General features: G+C 40.2%; 1 protein-coding gene across 1 annotated transcript; it reads left to right on the top strand.

Annotated features, from left to right (window-relative positions):
• Positions 1-11,123, top strand: orai1a (ORAI calcium release-activated calcium modulator 1a). Its single transcript, XM_080853109.1, has 2 exons — positions 1-293; positions 8,159-11,123. Exons 1-2 carry the CDS (start codon positions 165-167, stop codon positions 8,735-8,737), a joined length of 708 nt encoding a protein of 235 aa, XP_080709235.1. The 5' UTR covers positions 1-164; the 3' UTR covers positions 8,738-11,123.
• Positions 11,124-14,437: the final 3,314 nt, after the last annotated feature.

The following is a 14,437-nucleotide window of genomic DNA, read 5'->3' as shown; positions in this document are numbered from 1 at the left end:
TCTTTGCTGTCAGATTTCAAGTCTACAGAGATTCCGTTGATCAAAACTGTCATGTCGATATTATCGTGCAGCATTTGCTACTGATTCTTACTTACCAGAATAACCGTTGTGAGTACTTTGCTGTAGTTCGAGACTACATACGTTAGCTCCTTAAAGTTTGCACTATGCCTGGTGACACAATGAGTTTGAACGAGCACTCCCTTCAGGCTCTGTCATGGAGAAAACTTTACTTGAGTCGGGCCAAGTTGAAGGCAAGTAGCAGAACTTCAGCCTTGCTTTCAGGATTCGCCATGGTAAGTAGTCCTACCGCACAGTAACTTGACATTAACTAATATTCCTCCATAGGAATTCAGTCTGCAGAGGAATTTGGAATGTTGTCGGTAAAATGTAGCCGTCCTTTCTCAGTGTGACGCATGCGACTGCCACTGCGATGGGTAGCACGCACCTGTCAACTGATCAGTTGATTCAGCTGCATTTAGTGAACTTAAGTATTCCTTAACGACAGATGACATTTCTTATTTTAAACTCCAATATGCTGTGTATAGCTCGCCTCGGAAATTAGCTATACAATCTAACCAGACTCGCATACATACAAGCGGATGTAATGTTACATGGAAAAAGTTATCACTACTTGTCAAGTTTCCGTTGTCTCTGCACTCCTTCAGTTTAGGGTTTGCGACTCAGACGTGCAATATGTGCAGTCAAACCTGCAGGCCCACACACGTACTTTTGCAGAACCTCAAGGCTATAGCGAATATGCAACACATTGCCAAACTAAAGGTGGGGCTACAAGTTAGTCGGGGTTAAAGGTCAGTTCTAAAGTGGATTATTGGGATAAAGTGATGCTGGTTGGTTAGCATGCCATTTTACCAGATAATAGAATGGGCTCATGGCAAACAAAACAAGTGAACATCAACAATTATTTTACTTTCACTGGAAGACGTCTTAACATAATCAGTTCCACAAGACTGCCTCTTACTGTTAACTCCACTTAACTCCACTTTCCTCTTAACTCCACTGGAAAGGCTCTTAAAACCATCAAATGCACAAGTTGTGTTAATGCATTTGACTGAATGCTAAGCTAAAACAGACAATACTATTGTTCTTATGATATATATACAGAGAGAGTTGTTTGTACCATTAAACTGTAAACTGTTGGTCTACTTTGCTTAATAACAAAGTAGATTAACAGTTTAAGTCCCTTTGACACTTTCCCCCTTATAGGCCGTAAGGTGAACACGGTTTTCGTTTCAGCCCGTTCCACTCACTGGCATCTACACAATCTTTAGCTTATAAAAAAGAACGAGTCGTGGTTAGTTACCAAAAAAAAGTTCGTCGCTGATTTTCCAGTCGATTGTCTATATGGCTTTGTTTTATGCAGAACTAGAGACTTGAGAGCGTAATAAGATTTTTTGTCGGGAGCCGTGCCACGGTTCGACACGTGATCATGCTACACCAATGAGAAGGCTGCATTTGTCAACAGAATGGAAAAATGGCGGCTCCCGTGCGGTTAGAAACATCGTTAAAGATAGAAGAAAACATCCGAACATCCTCAAAAGTGGGCTAAATTAATTCTAATTAGTGCTGTATAGATAGCCGCGTCCAAGAATAACAATGAGGCAAATATACGATAATGTTATTTTTATGTTAAGTCATTTACATCAAGTTTAACATACATGGGAATACCCATTACTGTGGATCTTACATGGACTGTGAACACCCACCGAAGAAATCAAGGCAAAGACTGTACTTCCTACATCAGCTGAGGAAGTTCAGCACCATCAGCTGTGTGTCCTGACAGCATCACTTGGTATGGGAACTGTACAGCCTGTGACTGCAGCACCGAATCATCAGAGCATCTCTCCATATTCTGCAGGAGACCTACAAGAAAAGACCTACCTACCAGCGCCCAAGGTATTGTAAAGGATTCCTAACATCCTGACCATGGACTTTTCAAAACACTGAGGTCAGGCAAACGTCTCTGCTGCTACAAGACCAGAACAGAGAGACTGAGGAGGAGCTTCTTTCCTCAAGCATTCCTTATCCTGAACACACACAATGACTATAAAACATCAATTACACCTTTTTTCACACACTGCTCTTTAAACTCCCTCTTGCTATTTATGAAAAATATTTCTTGATCTTTCTTTCTTCACACTCGCACAGAAAAAACAGTAGTATTTTTATGTATGTGACAAATAAACCTCCATGTATCAATAAAAGGCAGTAATTGTAAATACCAATGACCATCTGTTTGTTCATTCATTCATTCATTCATTCTTCCACAAATGAAAACAACACTAATGAACCATAAAAACACTCTTTTATGAAACATGAAATATGATATATAAAACTGTACAAAACTGAATAAGAAATAACAGATTAGGGACACTCAGTCCTCACTGTTAGTGTCAGTGTCAGGACAGTTATCTTCCAGTTCCTACAGCAACGACATAGGTCAACTATGCAACACAATCCTGCAGAAAAACATCTGTCTGTCTCACAGGCACCTTTGCAGCCACAGTGTATCACATGCAAAACACTGTCAGGGGCCGGATTTCTAGTCATCCAGGTGACGTGCAAGTTCCCATTCTCTATTTGCCAACCATATCCAGCAGGTGATGGAGCACTTATATTATGTTTGAGACAGGACCTCATTATTGCAGCCTGGTAGTTTGCCCTTTTGCAGTGCTGATGGAGGGCATCAGTGGTAGGGGGAATGGATAATTCTGGCAAGGCTGATGATGTCATACAGAAAGCCTTGAACCTAGCTTTATTTACATTATCAGCAGCCGACTGATCATATAAGTGGCATACATACTGGCAAAGAAATGCAAATGTTGACTGCTCCAAGTTTAAGTTAGTACCTAAACTTTTAAAAGCCTTTAGGTACTCATCTTTCTCACATGCAACAGAAAATGTCTTTTTTTTCTCCTTTGCCATTAAAGGCACTTGTGGAGTCACACCCAGAAAATGTTTGAATTCCGATCAAGGCTGAAAACACACTGGTTCCAAGAGCTGATGACACCTTGGTAATGTCAATGATACATGTCCTGTTGCCAGTCCCTGTGAAAACATATAAAGTGCATGGCAAATCTGTCTGCACACTTACAGCAATGACTGCCACATCTGTAGATGCCAGACAGTGTAGCGGGTTGAAACGGAAACAGGGTTCACCTTACAGCCTATATGAGGATGTGCATGTGTGTGAGTGTGAGTGTGCACACACTGGGCACCTTCACGAGGCTTCTCTCCAGTCTTCTCTTCCACACACACACACACACACACACACACACACACACAAACAGAGTTGAAGACCTTGTAAATGTTTTCCCACATAGTATGTTTTTGCATATGAAAATGCCAGTGAAAATGCCTTTACATATTGTAAACATATAAAAGGTCAGGCACATTTATGTGGACCTTCCCTGCCATGTACTATCAGGTGATGTTTTAAAGACCCAGCTTGTTTAGAAGTTTTTCCACATTGGCATGAGTATCAACATATGCATTTGAGAAGGGCAAACTTCAAACTTCAGAATTCAAGCATTTACATGGCTTTTCTTCACTGTGCAACCGCCAATGGCATTTCAGACTTGATGTCCTAGTGTAGTGTTTCTCAACCACTGGGCCGTTGCACTTATCCTTATTACTACTGTATTTTGTGCTGTGTCTTACTGATATAATGTATTTAACCCTTATTTAATGTTAATCACAATTACAAACGAGGGTCTGACAGGGCTTACAATTAGGTGTGAGTGCTCCAGATCAATGAGGAAAAGTCAACCCCCTCGCTGGATTTCTAAAGTTGGGATGATTATTGTATTTCTGTGATGACTTCTTACAATGTTGCATGGAATTGTTTGTGTATCATCTAAGCCTATGATTTCTCATAGTTAAGATCACCTTAGCTGACGTAGGAAGTACAGTCTTTGCCTTGATTTCTTCGGTGTGCTGGGTGTTCACAGTCCATGTAAGATCGTCAGTGAGCTAAGTTCCGGTATTCAATAAGAGGAGGAGCGCACGATGCGCTACGCCTCATCTGGTGAATGAGACGCGCATTGCATGCGATCTGAGGCGTAGCGCACGAAGCGGGCCGCTCGAGGCGCATTGCGCATTGCCTAATAAACGTGGTTGACACGGCGCACATAGCCTAGGCTACTATAAACGTGGTTGAGACTCTTATTAAAGCTCTTACTCTTTCTCACAGACAAAACAAATAGCTACACGGTCAAGCAATGTCATTTTTTTTTTTTTAAAGAGACAAAACAAATAGCTACACGGTCAAGCATTGTCATTTATTTCTTTAAAGAGACAAATCAAATAGCTATATGGTCAAGCATTGTCATTTATTTCCACGGACAAAACGAAAACGAATCCAACTTACATTACCACTGCACACTGACAACCTTACAGATAATGTATATAAGTTGTACTAGCATTTGTATTTAAAGTTTACAATTTAATCTACCAAAGAACTCACCGTTAAACAATACAACTCCCACAAGTTGACAATGATAATATGACGCAAATGTTGCGCGCGCACATGTGATTGACAACACTGGCGCACACAGGGGGTTGTGGTCAGCTTTACACATGAACTTCCCCAAAAATCAAGAGGTCAAAAAATTAGATTAGATTAGATTCAACTTTATCGTCATTGCACAGAGTGCAAGTACTGAGACAACGGGTTCTTACCAGAAGTACAGATAGCAAGAGTTCAGAGTAGGCTATTCTATATTCTATAGTGGTAATATAAAATAAATAGATGGGATGTACCTATACAGTACAGATATGACAGTACAAGATATATGGGGTATGAGCAGTAGTAACATTGGCAGCAATAGTTGGTCATTAGTGCAGATATGATATAGGTAGATGCAAAGGGCTGATGCAGGAGTAAGTACATGTGAAGGTAGCAATAGAAGTTATGAATGAGGTAAGAGGCATGATAAGATATACAGTGGTGGCCAAAATTATTAGAACACCTGACAGATCTGAGAATAATTACCTTTTTTTGCCTCCAAAACATGATTTAATTTCATAATGTTCATGAAACATGCAGATGGCTGTTCTGAGCACAACAAATATCAGATGAAGTGAGTCCTACTGTTTTTATCCACTTTTATTATTTAATATGTGGTACGCCCACCTTTTGCAGCAATTACAGCAGCACATCTCTCTGGCATAGAGTCAATATATTTCTTGAGAACTTCAACACAAATGATATCCCATGCCTTCTGCAACTCAAGCCAAAGGCTTTCCTTGGAATTTCCAATAGATCTGTCGAGTTTATTTTCCAACTTGCCCCGAATTTGCTTGATGGGTTTGAAGTCCAGACTTTGAGAGGGCCGGTCCATCATTTTCAATGTTCCAGCAGATTCCTTGTCGCCAGTAGATCCGGCAATAGTTAAAATAATGTTTAGGGTCATTGTCCTCTTGGAAAATAAATCCAGGCTCAATAAGATGTCTCCAAGAAGGAACTCTGTGCCTCACCAGAATGTTGTGGTATACTTTTGTATCCATGATGCCATCAATTTAGCCAAAGTCACCTGTTCCTGAGGCTTAAATTGCACCTCACACTATAATACTACCCCCTCCTTGTAAACTGTTGGCAAGAGACACTAATTTTTATATCTCTCCCCCTCACTTTGTGGAACATCCACGCTTTGCTTGTTGCCAAACTATTCAAACCTGGACTCATCAGTACACAACACTTAAACCAATCTTTCTTTGTCCATTTCTTGTGTTCTTTTGCAAAATTCAGGCGTTACACTCAATTGTTCTCTTTCAGTAATGTTTCTTTGCTGCTATTCTGCCAAAAAAACCTTCTTCTCCCAGTTTTCGACGGACAGTTCTTGAAGACACTGCTGCACCATTAGTCATTGTGATGTTGATCTTGTAAAGTCTTTTTTAAGAAATAAATCACATTGAAATAAATTGCATTGTGAATTTTATTTTTCTTTCGAGCTTTAACCCTTGTATGGTATTCGGGTCTGTGGGACCCGTTTTCACTTTCACTGCTGTAAGTGTGTGTGTGTGTGTGTGTGTGTGTGTGTGTGTGTGTGTGTGTGTCTGTTTGTTTGTGTGTTTGTGTGTGTGTGTGTGTGTGTTTGCCCCGCGTGTGTATGTGAGTGTGCCTGCAAGTGTGTGTGTGTGTGTGTGTTTGTTTGTGTGTGTGCACGCACACTTGTGTGTGTTTGTGTGTATGTGGACCTTGTTTGTAAGTATGTGTGTGTGATTGAGTGAGTGTGTGAGTAAGTTAGATTAAGAGTTTTGTGTTTCTGCCGCAGATGCCATTTAGGGGCCCCTGCCCCTTTAGACATTATAAACTTGCAAAATATGGTATAAAGATCTAGGCTGCCTCTGTGATGCGACTTCCTCATATGCTTGAACTTACAAATCTACATAGGGTAACCTGATGAGGACACCCTGAGAAAAATCAAGGAATGAGAGTTGTCCTGGACATGGCTGAGGGACTCAGTGGACACAACATCACATGCAATTTTTTTTTTTACATCCTACAAGCTTGGACAGGAGCTGACCATGGTGGGAACAATAAGGAAAAACAGATCTGAGCTCCCACCCCAGCTGCTGCCTACATAGAACAGGCCTGTCAACTCTTCTAAATGTATGTACACGGCTGAGGCGTCCCTGGTATCCTATGTGCCAAAGAAACGCAAGAATGTTGTACTCATGAGTACACTGCACACGGATGGGAGCATCTCTGGCCTGGAGCATCAAAAACCAGAGATCATCATGGATTAAAATGCCACAAAAGGTGGGGTAAACAACATGGACAAGCTGGTGTCTGCCTACAGCTGCAAAAGGAGGACCCTACACTGGCCACTGCCGATTTTATTTTACATATTGGACATCTTGGCGTACAACGCCTTTGTCAACTGGATGGCACTGAACCCGGATTGGAAGAGAGGGAAGCTCCAGAGGATAAGCCTTTTTCTCAAGGAACTGGGAAAGACACTGGGGAAACCTTTAAACAAAGCTAGAGGGCCAATATCAACCATATTTGCTGTTCATATTGGTTGTAATTGAGATGAAGTAAATATCTGTTGAGTGTTTTACCCAAAAAATTGTTTGATTGTACGGAATTAAACACCCAAAAATCGACCGGGTCCACCAGACCCGCAATACCTTCTGTGTAACAAAAAAATGAATACCATACAAGGGTTAATAAGAGTCAACCACGTTTATTAGGCAATGTGCGCACGCAATGCGCCTCGAGCGACTCTCTTCGTGCGCTACGCCTCAGATCGCATGCAATGCGCGTCTCATTCACCAAGTGAGTCGACTCGCATCGTGCGCTCCTCCTCTCATTGAATACTAGTTCTTACCTGCGTCAGTAATGTGTATGCCCATGTATGTCAAACTTGATCTAAATGACTTAACATAAAAATAACATTATCGTATATTTGCCTCATTGTTCTTCTTGGCGGCGGCTATGTATACAGCACTAATTAGAATTAATTTAGCCCAATTTTGAGGATGTTCAAGTGTTTTCCTCTATCTTTAACGATGTTTCTAACCGCACGGGAGCCGCCATTTTTCCATTCTGTTGTCAAAAAGCAGCCTTCTCATTGGTGTAGCATGATCACGTGTCGAACCGTGGCACGGCTCCTCTCTAGTTCTGCATAAAACAAAGCCATATAGACAATCGACTGGAAAATCAGCGACGAACTTTTTTTTGGTAACTAACCACGACTCGTTCTTTTTTATAAGCTAAAGATTGTGTAGATGCCAGTGAGTGGAACGGGATTCATTTTCTAAAGCACTTTTCGTGCTTCACCTTGCGGCCTATTAGACTTTTTTGGACTTTTAGTTTTTGACAAAACAAGAAGTATACAGTTTTTTTGTACAGTCTACTTTGTTTTAGACATATTAAGATTTTAAATATTAAAATATTTTCGAGCATAATATCCCAGCATTTATTTGATGCCTTGAACCCTTTCTTGAGCTACTCATTTTAAACATTCTTGAGCTTGAATGTAATTTATGAATTTTACTTCATTGGTCAAAAAAAATCAAAAATCATTGATCATATCTGGTCAAACTGTTCAAACTAGACTAGTTTGAACATTTGTGCTCTTTGTGTGTATGGCATGCCTGCCTTTCCAGTGATTGATGTGTGTCTGCCCATCAGGTGGCCATGGTTGAGGTGCAGCTGGAGCGGGACTTCACGTATCCCCCAGGCCTGCTGATTGCCTTCAGTGCCTGCACCACAGTGCTGGTGGCCGTGCATCTGTTCGCCCTGATGGTCAGCACCTGCATCCTGCCCAACCTGGAGGCCGTCAGCAACGTGCACAACCTGAACTCGGTCAATGAGTCGCCACATGAGCGGATGCACCGCCACATCGAGCTGGCCTGGGCCTTCTCCACCGTCATCGGCACCCTCCTCTTCTTGGCCGAGGTGGTGCTGCTCTGCTGGGTCAAGTTCCTGCCGCTTGGGAGCCCAGTCGAGACCCAGACCACGGCAGCACCAGGCATCAGCCCCGGCCAGGCGGCCGCCATCACCTCCACGTCCATCATGGTGCCGTTCGGCCTGGTGTTTATCGTGTTCGCCGTGCACTTTTACCGCTCGCTGGTCAGCCACAAGACAGACCGGCAGTTCCAGGAGCTGGAGGAGCTGTCCAACATCACGCGTCTCCAGAACCAGCTGGACCACCGGGGAGAGGCGGCTTGCTTGACGTCCACCGATGCCGCCACTGCCCACTTCCCCTAGAGGACAAGCCCCCTACTGTACCACTGTACTGTATCATTCTACACACACACACACACATATACCCATACACACACACACACACACACACACACAAACACACACACTAAATCTCGACTAGACCCTTACCCTTATAACACTTCTGTTCTGGAACAACATTTTTACATGACCACTAAGGAAAATGCACACATCTGCTAAAAGATCACAGGTTCCTTTGATTTGAACAGTGTGTGTTTTTTGGTACGCTATGAGGTAACAGACTTCCCCCAGCATAGAAGCCATTGAATCCCACCTTTTTCGAATAGTAGTCTAATTAGTCTAATTCCTCCTGGATATCCAGACCATCACTTCGATATTTGAAGAGCAGCTATTTTACGGAATATTTTTGTTGAAGTACCTCTTTGATATGCCATATATGTTTATAAGTTTAGGATTTTCTGCATGCTGTAGTTTACAGCACTGTACAGTCTACTGTAGTGCCAATGCATTGTTACAGCCTCGCACACACACACACACACACACACACACACACACACACACACAAACATACACATTTACACACATACCTTTGGGGAGTATGATGATGTTTACTGGTGTATTGGAATTTTAGATTAGTCTCCATAGAGGAGCCGAGCAGCACCAGGCCCAACATGACCAGCTGTAGTTACATATTAACATGTGGTGCCACCAACTCACCTAGTCCAGGTTTGTGCCCATGGTCTGTGGAAGGTATAATATTCTTCCCTCAAGGCAGCATAGCACAGCTTAATAACCTGGAAGGTGCTACTGCTGTGATTATATGTTCACTTCGGTTTCATAAAGGTTTCTGTGGGTTCTCTCAGGCTTTGTTAAAAAAAAAAAGACTTTCTGAGAAATGTAAAGAAAAACAATGCACATATATATTTTTATTCTTTTGTGATTTTTTTTCTTTTTTCCCCTTGCATGTTCATTCTGTGAAGCATTTTATTGTATAACACTTTTAATTGTATTTTACTCGCATTTGCTGCCTGTCTGTATTTATGTGAAGAATAGATTATGGGAATAATGTGAAGTGTTAACATGAAAATTAAGCACTTGACTATTGCCACCTGGTTGTGCATAAAGCTTAAAGACATCTTAAAGCCCCCCTAATACCTTTTAAAGTCATGTTGTTTATCTAAACCACAATTATAGGAACCACTCTGAAAAAAGGAAAGTTTATTGGTAGATTATCAACATTTCCACTTTCAGTCATGAAGTAATGGCCAAGGCCAGTGCCGTGTAATATCAAAGTGCCACAGTTTTGGCAAAGTAAGCGTTCACACCATCAAGTGCACATTTATTTTGTCAGCTACACTTAACATTTAAACCCATGAACAGAACTCTTTAGTTCTTTACATTTACCTCTTCATTAATCATACACTTCAGACCAACATAATCAGATTTTGTCCCCCTTATATAGATGCAGCGTCTCTGTAATATAACCCATGACCTGAGTATTATTAGTGGCCTACAACACTGGTTTATTTACGGCCAAAAGAGATTTGACCATATATATCCACACCATATTCCTTTTTACTGTTCACCACTGACTGTCATGAATAGGACATATCTTCTTATTTAAATTACGTTGTTTTGTCTTCATCTACAAGATTACAAATTTATGGTTATGAAAAACTGATGCTAATTGTTATTGCAGATGCTACACTTGATATTACTGGTTTATGTTGTAGCAAGCTGGGATAATAGTATCGCATGTCATGTCAAAAAGTTGTCATCTTTGGTTATCATCAGAAATAACCAGATACACATGTACAGTTTTTGGTCCATTGTTTTAAATTTCAAAACCGTGCCTTCTCATGATGCGCTATGATCTGTTGTGCTGCTTAGTGCCAGACGCAAGATGGCAACACACTGAACTGCATCATATATATACTGTATGTATAAATCGGTGTTTTGTGTAACTGTTACATTTTCTTACATTGCTTGTTAGGGGTCTATCTGTGGTAATATTCAATGTTAAACTTTTGCAGTTATGAGTTCTCGTGTGTGAAATGTTTGGAGCCAATTGAGGATAGGTCAGAACTTGACTCGAAAAGGTCAATTTTTTTAAGCCTGTATGACTGCCACATTGCATAAAGTACAGTATACTGCCAAATTGTGAAGTTTAAATTACAGTGCAATACTTTTTTGTGTAGTTGTGTTAGAGAAGAACCAACACACCCATAAATGAGTCACACCAAAGCACAAACAGAAAGTATACCATTTTTTATTTAATAATTTTAAATACTTTTGTCTGCTGCGTATATCTGTTTACACTATAGTGGATTTTCTGAGCTTTTGCTTTTTTCTCCATATGCTTTTATTTGCATCAGCTCTATTCTCCAGTCACAGCATGATGACGGAGACATTTGAAGTTTATTGTTGATAGTTTTTTACTGTGAGTTGACTGATCACAGAATAAAGATTTATATTTAATTGGTGGTAGGACAATGCTTTTTCTCTTAATGGTTGAAATGTTGCCCCCGAACTACGATTGCATAGTCATTACTGTGAGAGTCGCCATGTCTACAATGAAGTTCAGATAGCAGGTAATTCACACTTATCGGAATTCTTTGACTTCCTGCCCAGTCTGGTTATAAACTTGGATGAAATCCCCATAGTAGGAGATTTTAATGTCCACAAAGACAATGGAAACAATAGCCTTACAATCACATTCCAATCACTCATAGACTGGGTTTCCCCAACATGTAAACCTGCCAACTCATTGCTGCAACCACATCATTGATCTTGTATCAACATATGGCTTAGAAATTGACCACCCTATAGTTCTGTCTCAAAATACTGCTCTTTCAGATCATCACCTAATCACACCACATCACTTCTAAAGCCGTTGTTTATCTGACAAGACTACAACAGAATTCATGTAAAAACTTCCGGACACACTTGCCTCAGCTCTTCCTTCATGCACTAAGTGGCATCAGCAGATCCCTACCTCATATCGACATACTAATAGATGGTGTCGCAAGTGTGCTTTGCTCAACACTTGACACTGTTGCACCAATGAAAAAGAGAATTAGAAAAAAGAAAAGGCTCGCCCCAGGGTACATTGACCAGACTCATGAACTTAAACAAATTACTTGAAAACTAAAAAATAGAATGGTACTCCACCAAACTTCAGGTATTTCACCTGGCATGGATAGATAGCCTTTCTGATGCGAATCAGCCTATTATTCTTCATTGTTTCAAAAGAATAAAAACAACCCAATTTCTTGAATAACAACAAATCTCCATACAATCAAACATTCTGTTCCTATAATCTGTAGCCGTTACGATTTTATGATATTTTTCAATAACAGCATTTTAACAATAAGAGAAAACATTCCCAGTCTCTTCCCCCTCTATGACACGGTTTATGTACTATGACTACCTCTGTAACACCCCCATAATCTGGTGCACTCCTTGAATCCTTCACACCCATTGACCTCCCTGAACTCAATTCCCTGATCTCCTCATCTAAATCATCAGCGTGCCTACTTGACCCTCTCCCCATAAAACTTCTTAAACATGCAATGTCCTTATTAAATGAGACACTACTTAAAGTAATGAATAATGGACTAATTTTAGGATATGTTCCACAAACATTCCAAATAGTAGTGATGAAACCATCTTTCAAAAAACCTTCCCTTGATCCTGATAACCTGGCAGACTTTTGGCCTATATCCAACCTAACGTTCTCATCAAAAATACTTGAAAAAGTATCAGCAAAGCAACTCACCTCCTTTTTACATAAACACAATATCCGAGAAGACCCCCAATCTGTATTAAATCCCATCACAGCATTGGAACGGCTTTGTTCAAAGTTCAGAATGACCTACCAAATGCGTCTGATAGGTGCATTTCAATACTGGTTCTTCAAGGCCTTATTGCTGCTTTTGACGCTATAGATCATATTTTGCTCCAGAGACTTGAACATCATGTTGGTATCAAAGGCCGTGCCATGTTTCCTCTCCTCCCCTTCTCCTCTCTTCCTTTCTGCCAGAGTTGAATTTAGATGGCCCAGAATACAGTCCTACTACACCATAATGTTGTAAGATAGTGCTGAAGTGCAGACAAGTAACTAAATAATGTTCAAAGAGTCAAAGAGTACTACACATAACATAGAAACGCAATAGGTACTACACATAAGAGCAAAAAAAAACACAATTGGGTTTGGGAATTGGGTTTTGAAGGCAAAGTAGCATTTTGCAGGAGATATGTAGGGTTTTGCATTTTGTGTGTGTGTTTTTTGGATTTGTGTTTAGAGTGAAATGAGTGTTTAGAGTGAAATGAGGTATGCTTAAAAAAATGTGTTTAAGCATTTATGAAAAACTATAATGTTTTGAATGAAATGCAGTCAAAGTATGCAATAGATGCGATAGAACACTGCCCTCTGTTGGTTGATGTTGTAATTAACCAGACTCTGCCGAGAAGGAGGTTCCACCTTGTCATTTAACTGGATGCCAAAGCTTATGAAAGTCATTTGACTGTTACATTCTAAAATGTTCGTCTTCGCCTCTATACAGAGCAGATTTTTGTAAAATTCTAAATAATATAGGAGACTATGAATAACATCATTTAACTTATCTGGTTGACCAGTATTAAGTGTGAATGCATTTTTCAGTCCATAGTCACTCTTAAAGACACCAGAGGGCTTCCTAATACTTAAGACACATGACCCCATGCTCTTTTTAACAAAGACAATAAAATGCTATTGGCTGCAAACATTGTGTATATTGTATAGGCACAGAATTAAAAACATCAGGGTTGAAAACAGAAAAGAGGCTAATCCACACAACGAGCAAACAACTAAACACATGTGAATGTGACACAGAATTCCCGACATATCAGCGATACCGTAGGAGATTTCCATGTACTTCTGTATAGTTTCTGACTGGAAGTTCAAGAGAATATTGATAGCCCTTTATTACAAGAACCGAAAAAACAATTGTAATGTTTAATGGGTTTCTCAATTATGTAACTTCCATTCATTAATAATCACAGTCACATACATCAGTGGGTAACAAAAGATCGCAGGTTCCATTCTTGCATAAACAACACACCCGGAAGGTTCCTTGAAAAGGCTTAAGTAATAGAAGCACACGCATCACAAGAGATATGAGTTAAGGTTGAAGCTCTACACCTATAGGCTCCTTCAGTGTCAATAACTATAGTTACAAACATAATTTGTTATCATCTGTTAATAACTTCAGTTATAATCAGAATAGTTTATTATCAGATGTTTAGATAGTTCAGTTAACATAGTTGAACATCCCATTTCTATAAACAGAAAGATTTTCTTATTGCGCTGGAATACATGTAGCAACAATGATAGACTCCATTTGTAGACAGATTAACTCACAATGAATGGCAACAGAGGTTTAAAAGTAAAAACATCCCAAATGTGCCATAGAATGTGAACATAAACATCTGTTATGAAAATATTTTCCCCTTCGAGCTACTCTTTTGTTAGCATGGTGGCAAAATGGCTCTAAACAGCCAAAGTAGCCCAGGGGGATGTTTCCCTCTGTCACAACACTCCATGATGAGCCAACCTTTAAATATACTGATGACAATCTGGAGAATAATATTGACATGGACATTAAGAATGACAGAGAGTCAGCTAATTTCGGTAATATTCATTCAAGCCCACTGGTATTCAATTGCCACCAACACACTTCAGAA

Source organism: Sprattus sprattus, assembly GCF_963457725.1.
Source record: "Sprattus sprattus genome assembly, chromosome: 15".
Classification (NCBI taxonomy): domain Eukaryota; kingdom Metazoa; phylum Chordata; class Actinopteri; order Clupeiformes; family Clupeidae; genus Sprattus; species Sprattus sprattus.
Note: the sequence above shows the minus strand (reverse complement) of the source record. Positions and strands in the feature narration are given on the sequence as shown.